Source organism: Carassius carassius, chromosome 26 (assembly GCF_963082965.1).
Source record: "Carassius carassius chromosome 26, fCarCar2.1, whole genome shotgun sequence".
NCBI classification, from domain to species: domain Eukaryota; kingdom Metazoa; phylum Chordata; class Actinopteri; order Cypriniformes; family Cyprinidae; genus Carassius; species Carassius carassius.
The window spans coordinates 12,255,775-12,277,809 of record NC_081780.1 but is presented as its reverse complement, the minus strand read 5'-3'; the positions used below and the strand labels follow the sequence as shown (position 1 = coordinate 12,277,809).

General features: G+C 36.1%; 2 protein-coding genes across 4 annotated transcripts; one reads left to right on the top strand and one right to left on the bottom strand.

Annotated features, from left to right (window-relative positions):
- Positions 1-98: 98 nt before the first annotated feature.
- LOC132105823 (pendrin-like) lies at positions 99-8,704 on the bottom strand. The gene is made up of 20 exons (XM_059511244.1): positions 8,548-8,704; positions 8,325-8,464; positions 8,131-8,241; positions 7,511-7,713; positions 7,183-7,347; positions 6,679-6,831; positions 6,476-6,558; positions 6,016-6,163; positions 4,647-4,760; positions 4,468-4,545; positions 4,278-4,373; positions 3,889-3,995; positions 3,429-3,498; positions 3,221-3,313; positions 3,024-3,119; positions 2,635-2,871; positions 2,253-2,307; positions 1,996-2,141; positions 608-685; positions 99-504 (listed from the first exon to the last, which is right to left on the bottom strand). Exons 1-20 carry the CDS (start codon positions 8,679-8,681, stop codon positions 481-483), a joined length of 2,331 nt encoding a protein of 776 aa, XP_059367227.1. The 5' UTR covers positions 8,682-8,704; the 3' UTR covers positions 99-480.
- On the top strand, positions 8,326-21,181 carry LOC132105824 (differentially expressed in FDCP 6 homolog). Of its 3 annotated transcripts, XM_059511248.1 has the most exons (14): positions 8,326-8,375; positions 8,554-8,651; positions 8,896-9,118; positions 14,320-14,460; positions 14,881-15,063; positions 16,100-16,327; positions 16,578-16,724; positions 16,809-16,917; positions 16,978-17,195; positions 18,287-18,394; positions 18,749-18,915; positions 19,001-19,139; positions 20,462-20,603; positions 20,699-21,181. In XM_059511248.1, exons 4-14 carry the CDS (start codon positions 14,428-14,430, stop codon positions 20,857-20,859), a joined length of 1,635 nt encoding a protein of 544 aa, XP_059367231.1. In that variant the 5' UTR covers positions 8,326-8,375; positions 8,554-8,651; positions 8,896-9,118; positions 14,320-14,427; the 3' UTR covers positions 20,860-21,181. The 3 variants fall into 3 exon arrangements, with proteins under 3 accessions (XP_059367231.1, XP_059367230.1, XP_059367229.1); XM_059511247.1 differs by lacking the exons at positions 8,326-8,375; positions 8,554-8,651; positions 8,896-9,118 and adding exons at positions 11,286-11,484; positions 11,997-12,123; XM_059511246.1 differs by lacking the exons at positions 8,326-8,375; positions 8,554-8,651; positions 8,896-9,118 and adding an exon at positions 11,844-12,123.
- Positions 21,182-22,035: the final 854 nt, after the last annotated feature.

The window sequence follows — 22,035 nt, the reverse complement described above, 5'->3', positions numbered from 1 at the left end:
TGATGTGCTCCACCACAATTTCCTGTTGTAATAGGAAATACATCAACACAGGAAGTTAGCGGTGTTCTGTTAATTGTACTTGACTCATTCATAAACAATAAAACACAGAGACACATTGTAATGTATTTAAACTTTTTCTCAGGTGATTTATTTCCACATATTAAATGTTCCTCTTCTTTGAAGACTTTTATTGAACAGTTCGTAACCAGAAATGCAGATTTAATGTGTTTTTCTATCTAAAAGGGCCTCCACATCCTGTATTGTGCTGACTGGCATTTGTCATCTTGTATTTGCCTCAATAATGAGGCTGTAAAAATCTAAACTCCCCTTGCTTTCTAAATGTTGCAGTTGGTGTTATTCTTCTAGTTCAGATGTTGAAGGCTTTGTTAGCTCCACTTTCTGTCTTCCCAGGATGTCTCCTGACCCCCTATCAGCAAATGACTGTCTTTCCCAGTGATTTTTAACAAAGGGAGAGTTTCCTCAGTTTGAAAGTCTATAAATAGCCTAGAAATGAAGGAGAAATACTTGTTTGGTGGGTTGTTGGTTTGAGTTATTTGATCAAATTATATAATTGAAGCCATAAAATAAAAAGATGCAGGAAGCTCACCAAGTGCTGGATGTCATAGGTCTCAATCAGGTCCTCATCTTCAGGAAGTGGCTCTTTGTCATCTTGCAACTGTGAAATCTAAACACAGAGAATATTTTATATATATGTATGCGTGTGTGTGTGTGTGTGTGTGTGTGTTTGTTAGTGTATGTATATAATATTAATCAGTGTCCTTAGAATGCCATATTACAGTACTGGGACATTTCTATTTGCACAGAATGCTACAGGTGCCAAAATGTTCAATACTGTTCAATTCTAAAAGGCTGATTTGTTTGTCAAGAAACATTTATTATCAATGTTGAAAGCATTGTTGCTTTATATTTTTGTGAAAACCGTTTTTACATTTTTCGATGAATAGACCTTTTTAATGTACCATGAACCTTTTTACATTTTAGGATCTAGAGAAATTTCAAAAGAACCGCATTTATTGAGAATATAAATCTTTACAAATATCGTTACTGTCATGTTTTTAGCAATTTAGTTCACATCCTGAAGTATTCAACAAAAGATCTTACTGACCCCAAACTTCTGAATACTTTATTACTAGCTGTTGAATGTTAGAAGGTGGCCTAATTGACATAAATTCACCCTGTATACTGCACAGTATGCAGTATAATAGTATTCCATTCTGAACAAAATCTATAACATCCGTTGTGTTGAGTCATGTTACAACTGGCCACTTTAACTGTTAGCCTTTGTTTTTCTCCATGGGTAATTTGTTTTTTAGCAATATCAACATTTGCCGAAATATTTCTTTTATTATAGCTTGTTTATCTGGTTCCTTTGATTATCATGATTTATAGTCAACCAGATTGTCAGGTTCAATAAGCCAACAAGAAATGTATCAGTCACCTCCAAATTTATGTTATCATTGAGCAGCTTTATTATGAGACAATTGACCCTTCACCGAGAGTTTGATTGACAGGTGATCTGACCAATCATAAAGCCGAAACAGGAGATTAGATTGACATCAGTGGACTTTAACTTGAAAAATGGTGTGTATTGACATCTTTCGGCAGTTGAAACATCTTCTGATGTCCATTCATGTTTATTTTGTGCTATAACTAGTAAAGAGGAAGAGACGATCAGTGCATGTGCCACTTGAACTGAGGTGCTACAGTGATCTGTCATGACGGTATTTATTGTTTGAATTTCTTTGGTCCAAGATGTATTTTTCACTGCGTGAGAACATGATGTGTGGTTTGAGAGCAGTGTAGCTTGTCAGATATAGCAACAGCAAATAAAGGGGGTGGGTCTTTGTGAAGGGTCAATTGGCACATGGAACTGTTGGCCTGTAATACATCTACATGAACACAGGTAATATAATCACCATGTCCTTTTTGCAAAAAGTGTTTTGTCACCCCTTGAGTTTAAAATGTACATTTTACCTTCTCAGCTAAAGGATCCTCATCATTTCCAGTGGAGGTTTCCAGCTGAATGAATAGAATGGCGTCATGGACAGAAAGGAAGAGAATGTCTCTAGTAACCTCCTCGTCAAAGAAGGACAGGGCCTCCATTCTCCTGACCATCTGACCTGTGACACAAGGAACCTTTAGGTTATTCACCGTGTGCTAACCTGCCATTATCATGCTGGAGTTTGTAGCAATAGCTTGTTGCAACATACTGTTATAGAGTCAGGCCTTACCATCACAACCTGCGATGTAGACGCTGACCCCAATTCGTATGAATTCCTTCACCACCTGTGAAGATGGGAAATGACGAATTAGCTTCTGCTTGGTTTTTCTCCACATCATTACAAACCTTTCTTATTTGAAACACACAAGAAAATATTTTGATGACAATATGTTGAAAGTCAGTGGGGTTCAAAACAACACCGGACTCCATTGACTTTCATTGAATGGACAATGTTTTTTTTTTTTTTTAATATCATCTTTGGTGTTCTCTGGAAGACAGAAAGTCATACAGGTTTGGAAAGACATGAAGGTCACTTTCGTATTATGGATATGCATTATTGCAAAGGAAAAATGACTCCATAAAGAGCAATAAAGATAAAGCAATAAACACACCAGTTTGAGGGACTTGGCTGCTACCACGTCCAGGAATGAGACAGCAGAAAAGTCCAACACAAGGCTGTGAATATTGACCGTGGGTACTGACACACTGACAGGCAGCTCAGACGTCCAGTCTACCTGAACCTTCGCCTCTGAGTCTGACTGAGACGCCCCTTCGTCCAGCTCAGAAACCTGCTCTTTTTCAAAGGCTTGGTTTTCTACTCCCAGTGAGGCCACTGGCACCAAACCATTCTGTGAAGGACAGCACAGGAAAGACCAGAATGTGGTGTCATAAAAGGTCGGTGAACAAATTGTGTTTTTTTTTTTCTTGAAAGCATTCCAAAAAAATTCTAATGTTTGTGATTTACAGATACTTTGACAAGAATCTGTTGTGCACAACGTACTTCTGTAACTTGTAGTTTTCCTTTTTTAATGAGTTTGTGAATCTTCTTCAAAGCTTTATTTCTTTTCTTGAACACCCGCACTGCATCAAACCCCACCTGTAAGAATTAATAAGCACACCATGTTGTTGTTGTTGTTTTTTTCTCTCAAATCAAATCATATAGTTTATATTTTCAGAATTACAGTAAAGTAAACTCACCTCTTCTCTCAGCTTCTCTTTGAAATAATCAATATTTGCAAAGTAAATGGGTGAGTTGCACTTGAAGATCTTTATTCCAGGAACTTCATCAATCTGAAAGATTTGGGAAATATGTTAGTTTAAAACATGTATAATGTTTATATATAAAGTATGTCATCATGTTGTTGCACGTTACTGATTATTGACAATATGAAAATGTGTATCTTACATTTTTGTAGTCCTTCATGTTTTGGTAGATATCAGTATTAGGGACATTTCCAAGAGTGGCACAAGAAGGGCTAAACGAAATAAGAGTTTAATCTTCAAATAAATGTCTTTAAAAACAAAATTCACCACAATTGATTTTTCACACATTCATTTGCATACATTTACATTGTCTAATTTGTATTTAATAGTGCTTATTCTTTTTATACTACTTGGAATAAAATTTAATAACATGTTAAATGTGATTAATATGTGTTTAACATTAATATTATACGCTTATTATCGACAATATGTACACTCATCGTTTGAGCTATATCATAAACATCAAGCTGCACTAATTAACATTTCTCAACAAATATACCAAACCCCTACTAAAAAAAAAAAAAAAAAAAATTTGCTTCACGTCAAGTATTTACCAGTTTTGTGTACTTTACACTCAAAATCTTTACAACTGTGCTACTTACAATTGTGTTCTGACCACCACTGTGCCCATCTCAAATACCAGACCAGCCAGCAGACCCACATCTAGACCCAGCAAAATGGATGCCAGGCACGTAGCTATCCAGATGAGCTACAGAAGTATAAGGATTCATATGCACTCACGTCAAATGAGTGTATCGAATTTTTATACAAATAAACTGATCCACAAGATTCAATTTGCTTGAGGTAATCAGAAAACTAACAGAACACTAATTAATGTTATAATGACCTCAAAAATGGATTGTTTTACAGAAACTTGTTATACTTGTACACAGTCTTTCATATCTGATGTTTCAAAAAGCTTGTCTCATTTTCTGACTATTTTTCTGCCAATCTCATTCTGTTCATTTATCAGTCTTGTGATGTTACTTACACAGTCTATTCTGTTCTGTCTCCAGAGTACAGGCACTTCTGAGATCTGCATGAACATGCCCTTCAGGTTGGCTATAACAATGCCAGCCAGCACTGACTGTGGGACAGAGAGGGGTGACATCATGAGTTGCCTGAAGAATATTGCAAGCATTTGAATTTTTGATAGTAAACATTAGGCTCCTTCACCACACCTTCTGCAAAGGCTGAAGAAATGGCCCAAGGGCCAAAATTACTATCATCACCATCAGAGCTGAGATAATACCAGCAACCTACAATAGTGAAAGGAGGGAACAGTTAATTTAGGGAGTATTGCATTTACACACACACACACACTTGTAAAAGTGCTGGAGTTAGAGCATGTGCATTTTACCTGACTCTTTCCCCCTGTGCTTTCCTGTACTGCTGTCCGTGACAATGCAGTGCTGGCCACAAAGCTTGAGAAACATCCTCCAAAAATATTGCTGACGCCAAAAGCTATCAGCTCCTAATGGGAATAGAAGTGTAGTAGACCAGATCAGGCAGTTTATAATCATTCTGTATCCATTAATCACCAGAAATGCAGTAATTACTCTTTATGGTATCTACTAAACAAATAAAAAAAATTATTTGAATACCAATAACAAAAAAGTATGAAAATAAATTACAGTGCTAACAAAACAAATGTAGCTGTGTCCTAAAGCTCTATGCTGCTCTGCTGGGTTTAGAAATGATATCAGCTGCTGCTGATTTCTGTTTTGGCAGGTGAAAGTGGCCTTTTAAAGTATCAATTAAACACCAGCAATTCACTTTTTGGTTTCCACTGAACAAAAATGTAAGATTTAAAAACCAATCACAAATCAGTATGCAAATATATTTTAATCTGACCCCTTATCTGAATCTTTACGTATTTGTTTTGTTTACAGTGCTCACAAAATGAAGCAAAACAAAGCAAAAAATGAAAAGGCAATGTAAAACGAAGCAAAAACATGAAACGTGAAACGAAACAAGAAATTAAACAAAATGAGAAACTTAACAAAAAAAATAAAACAAAGAAAATTAAACAAATGTAGCTGTCCCCTAAAACTGTTGTTTAAGTGCTAACAAAATTAAACAAAACAAAGTGAAACGCAAAAACAAAAAGTGAAACAAAACACGAAACAAAATGTTAAATGAAATGAGAAATTAAACAAAATGAAACAAATGTAGCTAAAAGGCCAATCACAAATCAGTATGCAAATACATCTTGAACAAAACCCAAACCAGAATCTTTAAGGATTTGATTTGTTAACAAAAGAAAACAAAAATAAATAAACACTGTAGCTTTGCCCTGAAGCTCTATGCTGCACTACCTAGTTTAGAAAAGGTATCAGCTGCTTTAGCAAACTCAAATTTGGTATGTTCTGGCAGGTCAACATGACCTTAAAAGGCCAGCTAGTTCTTTCTGGGTCTCCCTCAAGTTACTGTAATTTTTTCATTTGTGTGCTGATTTTTTCATAGAGTGCTGATCTGCCCCTTATTATACTTGAAAAATACTTCACACTAAAACAGACACCCTTGCTTTTTTCTTCCCTCAGTACTTGTTAATAGCACCCACATTTCTTGCAAGAAACTGACTAAAGCTGTAGTTCTCAGCTGGTTTTGCCACCTAAAAAGCACAAAATAAATTGTTTTCAGCACAAACCATTTAACTATGCTCATTTAGCCATTGGACGGAAGCATAATTGCAGTGTCAGACACATTCACGCAGTATTTTTGTATACCTGGTTGCCGTCGACTGTGTAATCATGTTTTGCTGCGTAGACTTTGGCCACTGAGACTGCTACTGCATAACCAACCACTGCTGTGGAAAAACTAGAGCCCAAAATCTTCCCAATAAGTGCTATATTTGGTATTTGTGGGGGTGCAAACCTGTGGAAACACAAGAGGACATATTGTTTTACTAAAGATTCACATAAAAGTTTTGTACACTACTTGTCCTGTGAGTGTTTTATGCTGTTGTCTCTAATGTAGTATGCTGATATTGTTTTTAACATGTTAACACTGTTTTATGTTATTAGGGCACAAGGATTTTGAACTGTCTGTCAGTGTCATTGTTGTAAAGATAACATTACTGCAGAAAATCATTACAGGGACAATAATAATAGTATGTCAATATAAAGTGACTGAATGTACACCCAGCCCTCATCAGGAAGCAGGAAATGCCACAGGAAGTACTCTTACCCCCTGGGGAGGCTGTGGATAATGCTGGCGCCATACTGAGAGTTTAGGTCCATCACATGAGAGACTGCAGAAGCTATCACTGTCTGACAGTTCGAAAGAGTGAAAGGTAATGACAGTCAATATTTAAATCATGTCCGTATCAGAGCCCTACAGGCATACCATAGTTTGTTTTTATGGGAGAATTGTAGGAGAACTGTACATACCACAATCACTTCTATGGGAATTGGCACTGGGATTTTATGTTGAAATTTTGTGTTGATCTCTTTCACAGCCATAACAATGAAGATTGTTAGTAATCCAGCAATCAGGTCCGCAATGTTCGTTTGGTTGATGTTCCTAATTACATCAATGATGGTCTAGATGTGGAAAAGATAAATGAAGAATAATATAAATAGGAATATAAAAATTTATAATATATGAAATGTAAAGTGTATTTATAATTATATTTATAAAATATATAAATACAAAAAGTACATTTTAAATAAAAATATTATAAATTATATTATTTGAGCCCCCCCCCCCATTTTTTACTAGCGGTCTCATCCTATAAAGTAGGGTCCAACATTTTGAGAACACTAGTCAAATTATTAAAAGACACACACACACACACACACACACGCACACACATTACAATATACAGTAAGTTCTTGAGTCTGAGATGAAAAATATCATAGATTGTAAAGATATTAATGATTTAAGAGACTCACATAAGCAAAGGCGAAGCATCCATTATGGTTGTGTATAGGAACAGACAGGATGGTTTTAATCTGAGATATGAAGACATGAAAGGCAGCAGCAGTGGTGAAGCCACCTACCAGTGGGTCTGAGAGATACCTGACTAGAAAGCCCACCTGCATCAGCCCCATAGCCACCTGAGATTAAGTCAAACTAATTTGAAATGCTGCAATGCACTGCTGATTGACATAAAAAAAAATATTCATTTTTTTTTTACATAAAATACTACAAATTTCAAAATGTATAACTTCTTTGTTTTATCTTTACCACAGGTTTTAATTGTGAATGTTGTGACTTTACCTGGAATAATCCAACCAACATCGTCATGGTACAAGCCACCATGATTCTCTGGGCCTCTCTTGCCTCTACATCAGCCTCCATTAACCTTTCATCGGTCACTGTCTCATTCACACCTGTGATGTTCGCTGGATGCAGAAAGTGTTCATCAGGAGCTAAGGTCAAAACTACAGAGCCCACCATCAGACAGGTGACAGGGAATGGACCTAAATGAAATATAGAGATGAATAAGAGAATGACAAGAAAGCGTTGCACATTTATTCAGTATTTATTTAGACATTTTCTATTTGCATAAAATAATTGCACGGATCGCTATACTTGTATGCAATACATAGAATACTGTATCCATTATGATTAAACTCAAAGTAATATTATCATTTTCTTGAGTCATTATTTGTATTTAATTGCATTTTAAACAATCAAAATTGGATTAAATAACAAAATAACCATATGCAAGATAATAACTGTATCCCATTTTTACAGAATAAAACATGTATTTACTGTTATACACTGATACTGTTTAATATAAAATAGTAAGAAGTATGCATGCAGTAGATATTTTTTAAAGGGTTGCTTAATTGATACCACTAGAAAGTTATTTATTTATAAAGCCATAGACCTACCCACAGAGATGTGTCTGGATGTGCCCAGCACAAAGTATGTAAGAATAGGAAAAAACGCAGAGTAGAGTCCATAGACTGGTGCTACAGAGGCCAGCAGTGCATAAGCTACACCTGTGCAACAAATTCAAATAATGACATTGAAATGGCATCATGCTGATACTAAACTGGGGTTTTGTTCGCAGATTGCATCCTACCTTGTAAACAGCATACTAGTCCAGTGGTTACCCCAGAAACGACATCACTGGGTAACCATTGCTTGACTGGGTATTTAGGAAGCCAATCCAGGATTGGCAGAAGCCCCTTTATCTTCTGAACAGCCCATTTATCAGTGCATCTATGGAGAATTAATTTTATATGAATGAATATGAAGATGAAAACACTCTATGATATGACATCGAGTTCTTCTCATTTACTCACCCGCAGGCTCTGCTCAGCTGTTCTCGTAAACTCTGGACCTCTTGGGCTTGTCTCTCATGAACCTGGTCAAAGACCCGGTTTGAGTAGATACGTCGTGACACGTGGTAATCATTTTCATGAAAACACTCATCCATCGTATAGTCTAATTTGTTTGTCTGTGAAATCTGCTTGGGTTGGATCTCCACCGATAGAAAAAGAAAAGAAAAGCAGATCGATTACATTTCAGATTAATTTCAATTTGGTACTGCCAATGAAAATTTAAGTACACATCATGTTATACATAAATCAGTCTGGTTGTAAATTTTCTACCTGCTGTCAATGTTTCATTTTCTTTCTCTCTATTTCTAGGATGGCTAGTCCAGATTAGCGAACACGTAGAGGGTCTCGCCTCCCCTGTGTCAGAACAATCTGATCGAACAGACCAAAAGAGCCCTTCTCCCTTTCTCTGGCAGTACCTCCCTGTTCAATAGACCAGCTCTTCCAGGTCTGCACTAAGATCACTGAACCCATTGACATCAGAAACCCTTCCAAAAGTTGGGAGGGGATCCAATCTCCCTCTCTGAATAAGGAGGTTTGTGTCTACCACACATTTGAGAACCATACGTACAAACACAATGGAAAACCTTATCCTGAAACCACTTTTTCTATATCAGATGACACTGATGTTAAATGAAATCCTGCATTTATTCAAGTGCATTTGAGTTTATACTAAAATACTCATTGGTATGAGTTGATTATGAAGTCTTACCTGTTAGGTTTTGAGTTTGGCAGAGTGAAATTCCACAAGAATAGGGTGCATCCATGCCAGACGTCCACTTAAAGGCACATTTTGTCGATGTCTATGAAGTTGGACTCTCTTAATGGGGCCAGCATCCCTCTCTTTTGTATTTATAAGCAGCGTTGGGATGTGGGAGGTGTATCAGTGTTAAGCACCAACAGGAAGCATGAGGGAATTACATCAGAGGCCCACAGCATGCTTCCTGCCAAGGGTGACTGTCCCTCCCAATCTTGTTGGAAAGCGTGTGTGTCTGTTTGGGATAGAAAGGGAGTGAGGAGGGCCTGTGATGTGTCAAAGGTGGGCTGTGTTGTATGTATGTACATGTTGATCAGTGCAGGTGTGACTGAACACTCAAGAAAGAATGATATGATATACGCACGACACTATCTGACCTTCTTAGTACAGATTGTCTAGATATGGCCAGATTTCTCCTCAGAACATGAGCCAGCTCTTGAATACATAGTGTCTGACGGTCTGTTGATAAGCCAGAATTGAGTCAGGTTCATCATTTGTCTGGAACATCAGGCTCTTTTTGGCATAGTAGCTCTTTTTTAATTTCTTCTAAGTACACTTGTGACGTAATGACGATTACAACAAAGAATTTATATCTAATTTTTGAAAATACTGAAAGGTAATGTTGAAGCCTTTACAATTGAAGTGATTAGGGCCAATCTCTGGAAAATGTAAAACTGGAAATATGAAGCTTATAATTTTATAACAGCACTTCTTTAGTTATTCTTTAAAAACTTGTGAGTATTTGAGCTAAAACATTTAAATCATACAGTTTACATTATTATTATAATTTTTTTTTTACAGCATTGCATTTCATGGTGACAAAGTTATACAATTAAAAATAAATGAAATAAGCTTCTACACAGAGTTATTTTAGTTTGTTTATTTGTTTGTATGTTTTCCACCTCACTAAAATCATTTTAACATGTATATTCTTTACGTATATTTTTAACTATACTATAAGAACAGTAAGTATTTTAACGTTTGTGGATTCACTTCATTTTCAGTATCTCACTGTAACCGAGATTTATGCCTTTTTATAACAAAAAGGAGGAAGTGGAATATAATTTTGTGCCACAAATGCTGTAGAATGAGCTGAATTTATACTCTGTCTGAGGTTTGTGTATTATATAATACAATTATATTATATCATAATGCTTATTTTATACTATATATATATATATATATATATATATATATATATATATTTTTTTTTTTTTTTTTTTTTTTTTTTTTTAATGTGACATTTGGCAGTATAGCATTACAGTTCAAGGACTGTTGTAACTTACGTCACCTGATGTTATAACACTGGCATTATTTATTCTTCCACATTACTTGTGGTCTAAACTAAGGTTTAAGAACAACAGCAGTAACTGTCTCCTCCCAGCGGGTGCATTTAACTCAGTACTCAGGTTGACATTTGGCATTATAACATTATAGTTCAAGGACTGTTGCATCTGATGTCACCTGATGGTATTACTTTAGACTTGGAGGAAGTTTCTGAACTATAGTGTGGCATTTCATTTTTACACGTCTTCTCACACATTAGTTTCCTCTTATATACTTTCTCAAGATAGTCTTGAGTTAGAAAAACTCAGAGGTGAACTAATAACTTGTTTCAAGTATATTATTATTTAGACGGACTTGAAAACTTTCCCTCTAGTAGTCTTTTAATTTACTTTTGCTGGTTTATCATGTTACCATGAGTCAAGAACAGTATGAATATTTATAAATTAAGATAACTAAGCCAATATTACAGAGTACAGTTTCCCTGACTTCTTAAAGTAGCTTTGTAAGACTGAACAAACATGCAGTACAAGCAGATTCACTCCCACCTGAGCTGCATGAGTGAACCTTGACCAGAGATAGAAGTGCTTCCACTCATTACTTTCACACCTACAGAACACTTAACCTCACTTCGTTAACCTCACTCACATGCTGCCCTATGCACTGCAAATAAAATAAAATAACACAAGTTACTCATATCACATTTTTTCACTCAGTTTTGATTTTCACGAAGCTATAGAAAAATAATAGCCTAAATAATTGCATAGTTTTACTTGCATAATTTTACTGTGATTGCAGATTCGTACATTCCGTTGTGATAAAATGTTCCGGTTCTTTCCTCTACTAAACTGCTCATCCAGGTAAAATAATTTGTATGTTCTGTATCTTTATCATAATTTATAGCCGTTACCAATTAATAGAATTGTATTACGCTCATCGAAGTTGTAATTTAATTGCCTTCTAAACAAAAGACTACTTAGTTAATAAGAATTGAGAAGTGTTGTTGATTGTGGTTATTCAGTTTAGAACCTCAATGACTCCTTGCCACGTAATAACATTATTCATTCTTCCACATTATTTACGTTCTAAAACGAGGTTTTACGTTCTCCAGCACTATCCCCTCCCAGCTGGTCTATTTTAATCGGTACTCAGGTTGTGTCTTATAATTTAGCGAACTGCCTACCTAGACATCATTTTGGATATCATAGACGCGTTTCTGGCCTCGGTGAAGCTCTACTTGGAACGCATTTAGGATGCGAAATATGCTGCATGCGCCTGTGTTATCCACGATGCTGGCTAGTTAGGCAGCTCGCAGGGTTTTTAGTCACAGCCAGCGTCTCAGTTCCGCAATTTAAAGCGGTATCTGTCTCAGAATGTAAGCAGGATGTGTCATTACTGGCGTTATGGATCTACAAAGCGAGCTGCTGAAGTCCATCTGGTACGCGTTCACGTCTCTGGATGTAGAGCAGAGCGGGAAAGTGTCCAAGTCGCAACTAAAGGTCAGACCACCTGTGTATCTTTGACTTGACGTGTTTCAGTGTGTTGAAGCGTCGTTTTCTTAAACTCTATATACAATACATTGTTTACTTTTGTATTTTGTATGTACAGTGTAATAATGTTTTCTACATTCTTGTTAGGTAAATGGGGTATTTTATTATCATGGGATTGATACTGTTGCAAAGAAAGGAGCAAAAGTCCAAATAGTCATGCCTTATCAAACGCACACACATACTGTACACACACGTTGTCACGTTATCTAAATGGGGACATTCCTTAGATATATAAGTTATATATTGTTTTCATACTGAACTAGTTAGAAAATACTATAACATAACCCTGAATCACACCCTAACCCTAAGGGAAACAAAATACAGTATTTCTATAATTAAAATAAAGACTTGTTATGTCAGATTTACAGATTTAGCTCACTTTTGGTAGTTGAAATAGGGTTGAGTAAGTACACACACACCCTGACGCAGTAATACATGATCTCAGATAGTCTTAAAGCTTATTTCTTTGTGCCATTTGTTTTTAATGGATATTGATGGGGGAATTTAATAGCATAACTGGTTGGTGAGTTTTAAAATAAATATCAAAAGACACATTCAGTATGCTGACAGCTTTGACAGTCTTTCTCGTGTTTAAACATGTCCCAGTTCAGCCCTTTTCTTAAAATTTCAGCATCGACAGACACTCGTCCAGACTTGTTAGATCTTACACAAAGCATTTTTGCAATTGCCTGCAATTTTTTGTGTGTAAAAACTCTTATTACACATGATAAAAAGTCATTCAGCTTATCTTATGTCACATGATGTCAGCACAATGTCCGTTTAAAATATCTTTTAAATCCTATTTTTCACAGCTGAAGAGTGACTAAATGCTAGAAAGTCTGCCTCAGCTAACTTTACTTTTCTCTGCCATTTTTGCTATTACTTCTATATCCAACAGGTTTCTTGGTGATTTTTAGTGGATGTCAGTTCCCCTCCAGTATACACAGATATCCTAGCATAGTAACCACAAATTAACATTGAATATACATACAGTGGCATGCAGAAGTTTAGGAACCCCTTGCAGAATCTTTGAAAATGTGAATAATTTTCAAAAAATAAGAGAGATCATACTAAATGCATGTTTTTTTTTTTATTTAGTACTGTCCTGAGTAAGATACTTTACATAAAAGATGTGTGCATATAGTCCACAAGACAAAAAAAAAATGCTGAAATTATTAAAATAACCCCATTCAAAAGTTTGGGAACCCTTGGTTCTTAAAACTGTGTGCTGTTACCTGTATGATCCACGACTGTCTTTCTGTTTTGTGATGGTTGTGCATGAGTTCCTTGTTTGTTCTGAACAGTTAAACTGAGAACTGTTCTTCAGAAAAATCTTTAAGGTCCTCCAGATTCTTCAGTTTTCCAGCATCTTTGCATATTTGAACCCGTGACAGTGACTGTATGATTTTGAGATCCATTTTTTTTTACACTGAGGACAATTGAGGGACTCAAACACAACTATTAAAAAAGGTTCAAACGTTCATCGTGTTCAAAAGTTTTCACCCCCTAACTCTTAATGCGTCGTGTTTCCTTCTGGAGCATCAGTGAATGTTTGAATATTTTTTAATAGTTGTGTTTGAGTGCCTCAATTGTCCTCAGTGTGAAAACTTTTGAATGGGGTTATTTTAATAATTTCAGCAACTTTTTTGTGTTGTGGACTAAATGTAATCCTCTTTTATGTACAATATCTTACTCAGAACAGTACTAAATAAAAAATAGCATGCATTTAGTATGATCTCTCTTATGTTGCTAAAATTATTCACATTTTCACAGATTCTTCAAGGGTTTCCCAAACTTTTGCATGCCTCTGTATGTTCTACGAATGTTTGACCAGAAAGTGTTTTTGACTTACAGTATTAGTCAAATTGTTGTATCATTTACAAACATTTTTCCTAAAATATTTAGCTTTAGTGTAAATATATGCTTATGCTGTCTTCAATATAAATGCCATTTGGTCTGATGTTTTGTTATTGATTTTTTTTTTTTTAAGTGTGTACCGTCTTTTTGCGGTCACTTTAAGATAACTGATAGCTCAGTTATATCTAACACACTAGGCTGCTTTCTGACCTCTTGTGTGCATTCTTGATTATCTGTCATTGTGGCTACCAAGATATAAAACACAACACATATGTGTTTCTCCACTAGGTTCTCTCACACAATCTCTATACGGCGCTGAATATTCCTCATGATCCTGTGGCGTTAGAGGAACACTTCAAGGACAATAATAATGGGCCAGTATCCAACCAGGGCTACATGCCCTACCTTAACAAATACATCCTGGCAAAGGTCTGGTAACTCTCTGTCATCATTTAATATTATATTATCTACAAGTACAGTTATATAGTTAAGATTTAAAGTACACTACAAGTGGATATTCAATATCATTAAGCACACTTCTTTTTCATTGTTGTTCCAAATCCATATGATGACTCTCTTTCTGCCATGAAACACAAACTGAGAATGTTAGAAGAATGTTATAGTTGCTCTTTTCCAAGCAATTATTATGAATTGAGCTTTCATACATCAAATATTATGCAAACACTCCCTTAAAGTAAAGTGTGTGTGTGTATATATATATATATATATATATGTATGTATGTATGTATATGTATATATTTCTGCTTTTGTTTTCCATGCAAAGCCATAGACTGAAACAGTGTTAGGCAATGCTTTCTTGGCTGTTGATAGTGTTTTTTTAATTTACAGGCCACAGAGGGGACGTTCAGTAAGGAAACCTTTGATGAGCTGTGCTGGACGTTGACATCAAAGAAGAATTGCAAACCCACCATTCAACAGGGCCTGTGTTCACATAAAGACTGCTTCAAACTCTTCTGTCTGTTCAACCTGCTGTCTGAAGACTGTTATCCATTAGTCATCATTCAGCCGGAGGTGAGTGAGAGAGAGAGAGAGAGAGAGAGGCAGCTGCAGAGATAAGACATGGTTGCAAAAAAGCATAGCTGAAATGATGCAAAATAACCAGACTCTGGCTGAAATAAACAAAAATATTAATATGTATATCTCCTAAAAAATATGTATATAAGGGTAAACAATGTCAGACTAAAGCATTCAGGGACTGGACACCATCTAATGCTGGTTAGTCTTCCACACTGTTGGACAGAGTCCACACTAATAAGTTCAGTCTGTTCTTCATTTTGTGAACAAAAGCCGTTTTATGATGCTTACGTGAGAGTTGACACATAAAGCAAAACTGTAAATGTGAGAATCTAGAACTTGGTTATTCAAACCAACAAACTTCAAGTGGTCTGAAGCTATAGTATGGTGTTGCTTTTTTGTTTTAAGGAAGGAAGTGACACGAGGAATGGAACTTCATATAGTGAAAGTGGGCTGATTTCCTGATGATAACACTTGTCAAAAGTACTTTTTTTTTTTTTTAATCAAGTAACCAAATCTAAGATGTTGTAACTTGCATTTCTTGTTTTTTGTATTTTCATCTCACCCCCATTTGGTTTTCTTCAACCTATAACAAATGAAACCCTCTGAAAACAAATGTTATGATCACTTTGTATGGCTGAGTCTCGTGATAAATCTTTAGTAATAAGTAAGATAAAATTGAATTACATTTTATTTTAATTCATTGTATTTTAAATGTCAAATATATTTTATTTTACTAAAATAAAGAAACAAAATATAGTTGATTAAATTAAATTGTGTTTTATTTATTACTCCCACACTATATGCCAATTGTATTTTATTTTATTTGTGAGAGTAATCTTATTTTCATGATTATAATAATAATAATGATAATAATAATAATATTTATTTTGTGAGATTCGGCAGTAAGTATCTTAAAATAGATTTTTGATTCAAACATTTTACCACTGCACTTGCTCTAACAGCTCATATGTTGCAGACCCTAATGTGCCAACCCAAACTAACGAATGCTCTTTTGCCTCTGTTAATTTAGTTAGAGTACCTGCTGAAGAAAATCTCCAGTGCAATGAGCGTGGAGTGGAACGGGACGTTACTGGAGGAACTTTTGTCCCAGAATGCAGCTCTTCAGGACGGCATGTCAGTGTGGGAATTCCTGGAGCATTTGAGTGCTGGCCAGCTTTTGCATGTTGAGAGTAAGGAGGCCTTCAGTCTCGCCGTGGACGATGTATTCATGGAGATGTACCACAACATTATCAAGAAGGTGACTGATGCTTTATGTGAAGTGCACTAGGTTGATGCTGTATTATGTGATACCTCATGGGGGAATCCTAGTAAATGAATACAAATAATCTACAACTCAACATATTACTAACACTTGACATCGGCCTAATGTTTGATTCTTAGCAGAATAGTCCTTCCTGCATTGTGTAAGAGATGGCATGTCATTGGCATAAGCATTTACAATGTTTTTAGTCCCATCCTATCTGTTTCATGTTTGATTTATCCATCAGGGCTACCTGTTAAAGAAGGGGCATGTTCGCAGGAACTGGCAAGAACGTTGGTTTGTTTTGAAGCCCAGTAGTGTGATATACTATGTCAACGAGGACCTGAAGGAAAAGAAAGGAGAGATCCTGCTGGAGGAGGGCAGTGTGGTGGAGGTTGATAACTCTATTCCTCCGTAAAATAGAAATCATCAATGCATTAGGCCTCATAATGTTCTTATTTCTCATCATTACACTCAGAATCTACCCGATAAAGAAGGGCGACGCTGCCTGTTCTGTGTGAAGACTCCCATCAGGACCTATGAGATGAGTGCTTCAAACGTGAAGCAGAGAGTAGACTGGGTACAAGGTAAGTACCACTGCTACTTTCTGGTCAAAGTGTCCTAGTTTCTTGACGCCTGTTTTATAGCCATGCAGACAGCACTGAGATTGAGGGCAGAGGGGAAGAGCTCTCTCCATCAGGAGCTGAAACTGAGCAGACGCAAGCAGAGAGAAGCCTTTCAGAGAAGCCATAGCAACCAGAGTAGCCACAGTGAGCCCATTGCAGCTGATGCGCTGCAGCACTCTGATCCAGAGCAGCAGGGGGAGACGGAGAGCTTGGAGCAACACATCGAAAGCATCATTCAGGTATCTGATGGGGAACTGGGCAAAAGGGAACTCTTTGAAATGGCATGCTACTATACTGTATCTACAGCATACAGTTTGTTTACTGTACACATTATGTAAATTTTGATCTGCCTACAGTACCCAAAATGTGCAGTATATAATAGAGCAGTGGTTTTCAACCAGGGGCCTCAGCAAACTTCTAAGCGGGCTGAAGGTTGACTAATGCAAGTATTTAAATTAAAACATTACATAAAAAAAAAGTGATCTGTAAAAACGTTTGAAAACAAGCAGCCTTGTCAAAATGACAGCAGATTTTCCTAACTATTCTGTTTCATTAAAATGTGTTGTCACACTACAGTACATCCGCTTCTTAAAACACTTTTTTTTTTTTTACACATTCACGCACTTGCATTACTATGACAAATTAATTGACTGAAAACAGCACTTTGAATAAAGCAGTTGCATGACATTTTGTGATGTATTAAAGGGGATAGTGGATAAAATTGACTTTTTTTTTTTTTGCATTTAGTTAGGTTTCTAGGGTGTCTGCCAGCTCCAGAAACCTGAAAAGAAACCACGCTGCCAATTTGTTTTGGGACGTCTGAGTCAGAAACTGTCATCCAGTGAGCTGTTTCAATTTGCAGCTGGTTTCTATGTAGATAGCTAGCAATTTGAATAAGACCACCTCCGAGCCATGTACGGATATATTCATGTCTCGTTTGTCTTCTGCAAAACAGTGCATGCAAATTAGGTATGGAAATGACAAATTTTGAGTTTTTATATGGGATATGAGCATTGTGCTACTTTGAGCCCAACCCGAATATATGCTTTTAACTTCAAGAGATTGTAATACAAAATAGGATCAAAATACAAAACCATATTCATAACTAAATAGCAGTCTCTAAATAAACATGCCACATCATAAAACATGGCCATGCTACTGTTTTTATATGTTTGAAGTTATGTGTTCTGTTTCACATATTATTTTTAAAAAGTAGTTGGTAGTATAAGGTATGTACTGTGCAGCATTCAGAAAAAGTTTCATTCCAAACTTAGCTTGTGTTATTCTGTTTTTAAAAAATTCTGAGCATGTGTTTTTGTTTGTCCCCCAGAAACAGAGGGAGGTGGAAGCAAAGCGTAAAGAGGAAGAGAAACAGGAGCGAGAGAAACAGCAGGCAATACAGAGAGATCTGGAGAGACAGCTTGAAGAAGCTAAAGAGGTAAGACAGAGAGAAAAGTTTTTCTTTATTTACTGTTCTATTTCACACTACACCTGCTTAAACACATTTTAACACATTAATGCAACTTGCATTACTGTGACAAATCCATTTACTTAAAACAGCATTTTAGTTCTTTGACAAAGCAGTTATGAGCCGAGTAGCCAAGTATCCATTACCCTTCAAATTGTACAAATTGCGATTTGAAAAAATAACACAAAATAATTTTAACACGTCAATTTTAGCAAAACCTCCCATATATGGCATAAACGTTTTTATGCTCGCATGAGGTGTAGTGAGTGATATTGTAGTGTTAGAGCATTAGAAACAATATTGATTAAGTTGCTAATTATGTAGGCCAAAGAGAAGCTGACGGCTACATTGACTGAGATGGAGAAGGAGGTAAAGCAGCAGAAGAAAAGGATCCATGAATTAGAGCTCACACAGGTTAAACTGGAGGAGGCACTCAATGCTCAGATTCACGCCCGTTTAGAAGAAGACACAATCCGTCACGAACTGGAGAGGTACAGCAAACTTCATATTATTTCATTTTTCATACCTTTGCCAACTCAAAAAGGGCACTCTCGTTCCTTTCGTTATACTTAACAGGCAACTTGCAGAGGAGCAGAAGAAGCTTGCAGAGCTTCTCCTCCATCAGAGTCAGCTGGAAACTCTTGCTGTGAGCAGTCAGGAGGACTGCTCCACCATCAGTCAGCAAACTGAAGAGAGCAGTCAGCACAACACAGAGGTGAGACAGATAAAGAGAGGAAAGAGAGATGGGCTTTATAGGGTTGGTTAAATAAAAAATAAACATTTGGTTTTTATTGCTGTTGATATTATATTAGCAAATGCATTCATAATTTACAGTATTTCACATGATCCTTTTCATTGCCTCTCTGACTCTTCGATTTAAAGCAGTAAATCAAAGGTCATTACTGTCAGAGAGCTGCTTGAACTCAACAACCCTCTCTATCAGGTTAAAAAAAGATGATTATCATCAACACTGTCATAACAGACAGCTTCATTCACTCCTTCAAGTGGACTACATTAGTAGAGTAAAGCAAGGAATACTGAATAAGGTGTCATTTGCAATACAACCTCCGTCTAAATTATGTTGAGTTAGCGTAACTGCCATGCTAATGAAAATAATCAAGAAGCTGTTCTTTTTCAACCGACTGACTGATTTCTGGCTAATTTTAATGGTTATATTTGGACACAAACAAACAAAATGTGTCCATCAAGCACTGTTAGAAGGATAATCTGGGTTTAGAACAAGCTGAATGATAAGTCCAAGCAAAAATACAACATTTGTCATTATATACTAGGAGAATGATTTAAAAAAAAAAAAAACACTTTTGCCCTTGGCTCTGACCCTCCTTGTATTTCAAAATGTTTGAAGTTTTTGAAAGTCTCTTATCTTCACCAAAACTGCATTTACATGATCTAAAGTACAGTACAGTAGAAGAACAGTACAGTAAAGATATTACAGTACAATTCTATTTTCATATGTTTTATAATGTAGTTTATTCCTGTGATTACAAAGCTGAATTTTCAGAAGTTCACATGGTTGGTGCTCAAGAAACATTAGTTATTATTATAACTGTTGAAAACAGTTGTGCTGCTAATATTTTTGTGAAACTGTAATCATTTAATTAAATAAAAAAAGCATTTATTATTATTTTTTTGTAATATTAGGTCTTTGCCATCACTGATGATCAATTTAATACGTCCTTGCTAAATTTTTGATTTATTTTTGACTTACTGACCCAAATATTTTGAACAGTGTCATAACACTGTATCACATCACAACAAGTTTGAAAATGGAGAAGTGTGAATGAGATATGGACCAAAGGTTTACTTTTGGGTGAGTTATTTCTTTAAAAGACATTTTTGCTACTGTATCTTTAAGATTCCTTCATGTAAATTATTTTTTTTATAATTGACTGAAGTCCATGTGCCTGCGTAGTTCACTCAATCGTTAACATTTAGGGCAAGCATTGCTTAGCTGGACCGACCCTGTTCTAATTACTTGTTTAATAGTTCATTAACCAACGCCTTTTATTGTAAAAGGAGGTACCTGTCCATGAATCGACTTCCACTGTGACACCACCCAACATCCAGCAACCAGAGGAGAATCAGTCTACTACCACTCAGATGCTGAAACACTGGACAATTCAGCTTAACCGCCTCATGAAGCCTATCACACCAGGAGGTAAGCTGCAGTGTCAGTCACAGACTGTTTATGGCACAGCTGTCACCTGAATGTGAATATAAACAGCTGTTTTTTTTGTTCCTGCTCATTTACAGACAAAGTTGAGCATCTGCCCGTAAAGCCCACCTGCCCCAGACAAGGCCAGGCCCTCACCAGCAGAGAGTTCATTGCTAAGGTTCAAACTGGCATCAGCCCAGAAAAAGGAAATGCTCCCAACCCAACAGCAACACAAGAAGAGGAAGAACAGGGTTCCTAAATCTGTATAGCTGTAATAGATTAGATTATAAATGTTTTGTACAGCTGGTTTGCCCTGTGTTTTTAAGTTAGGCTGCAGGTCGAAGTCTTATTTTATTATTTATGTTCATAGCAATCAGCTTTTTATTATATAATATGCACAAAAAATGAATACTAAAAATAGATTCAGGAAGCATTGATTTGTTTGATGGCAGGAGTCAAACAGATGCTTTAACTCTTTAAATAAGTGGTTCTCCATGTCAATTTTCCCTATTGGCAAATAAAATATTTAAAGGCCCATCAAGATATGTTTGCTATAATAAAGACTTTTTTGTATACAGAAACTAGGAATGGCAATGTATTAATATTAAAGTCTTATCATTCATTATCTGAATGTTTTCCAGCATTTACATTACAAATGAATTAACATGACTTTTATAGTCATTTGTGTGTGTGTGTGTGTTTTACCTACTAATATCAATTTCTCACCCAATCAAATAATTAGAACATGGGATAACCATTTGGTCAAAGTCAACTTCAAGTTGAGGCAACAAATTAAATAAAAAAAATATGATGTCAGGTTACATTTTGATCATTAGTTGTTTTAGCTTATTTTAATATATTTTTTGTCTTGTTTCAAATCATTTTAGTTCATCTCAGAAGTGTGCTCGGGCCTCCAGGTCATAATATACTGGATATCTGTTCATTCTGTTTTTGTTCTGATGTTTAATTCGTTGTTTGGTCAGTAGAGGGGGTGCATGATCTGGGCTGCAGTTTCACCAAGCCTAAAACCAACCACACATACTCTAGATCTACTTTTTCAGCACTTTCCTGCCCCCAGTCCTATAGATCAGGATAAAGTCATTCTGAGAATCCAATCAACGTACTTTTTATTTTACTAATCATATTTTTAACTTGACTGACCAAGTCAAAACAATTAGGACACCCCCATTTTGTGCTAAAAAGTGCAAGGAATCATGAAATCTATTTATAGATCCATGGAGACCAGCAAGAAAGTACAGTTGAGTTTGTGGCTTTGAGGCTTCTGTTGAGAATGAATTATGGTTCTCTCTGTTAGTTTTGGGTGGTCATCAACAGACTGACTGTAAATGATCTTTGTAAAAAAAAAAAAAAAAACGTGGCCGTGATTTTTCCAGATACAGATCTTTTCCCCTTTTGGTTTGGATGGTTTCTACCT

What these genes read in the sequence shown, in the direction of transcription:
- LOC132105823 (XM_059511244.1), bottom strand. Translation starts at nt 8,681, where the DNA reads ATGGATGAGTGTTTTCATGAAAATGATTACCACGTGTCACGACGTATC. An exon ending in ATCCAGACACATCTCTGTGG is followed by an intron (nt 7,714 to 8,130) that starts GTAGGTCTATGG and finishes TATTTCATTTAG; the next exon opens with GTCCATTCCCTGTCACCTGT. An exon ending in CTACATCGCAGGTTGTGATG is followed by an intron (nt 2,142 to 2,252) that starts GTAAGGCCTGAC and finishes CTTGTGTCACAG; the next exon opens with GTCAGATGGTCAGGAGAATG.
- LOC132105824 (XM_059511247.1), top strand. Translation starts at nt 12,028, where the DNA reads ATGGATCTACAAAGCGAGCTGCTGAAGTCCATCTGGTACGCGTTCACG. An exon ending in ACAAATACATCCTGGCAAAG is followed by an intron (nt 14,461 to 14,880) that starts GTCTGGTAACTC and finishes TTTAATTTACAG; the next exon opens with GCCACAGAGGGGACGTTCAG. An exon ending in ACCACAACATTATCAAGAAG is followed by an intron (nt 16,328 to 16,577) that starts GTGACTGATGCT and finishes TTTATCCATCAG; the next exon opens with GGCTACCTGTTAAAGAAGGG.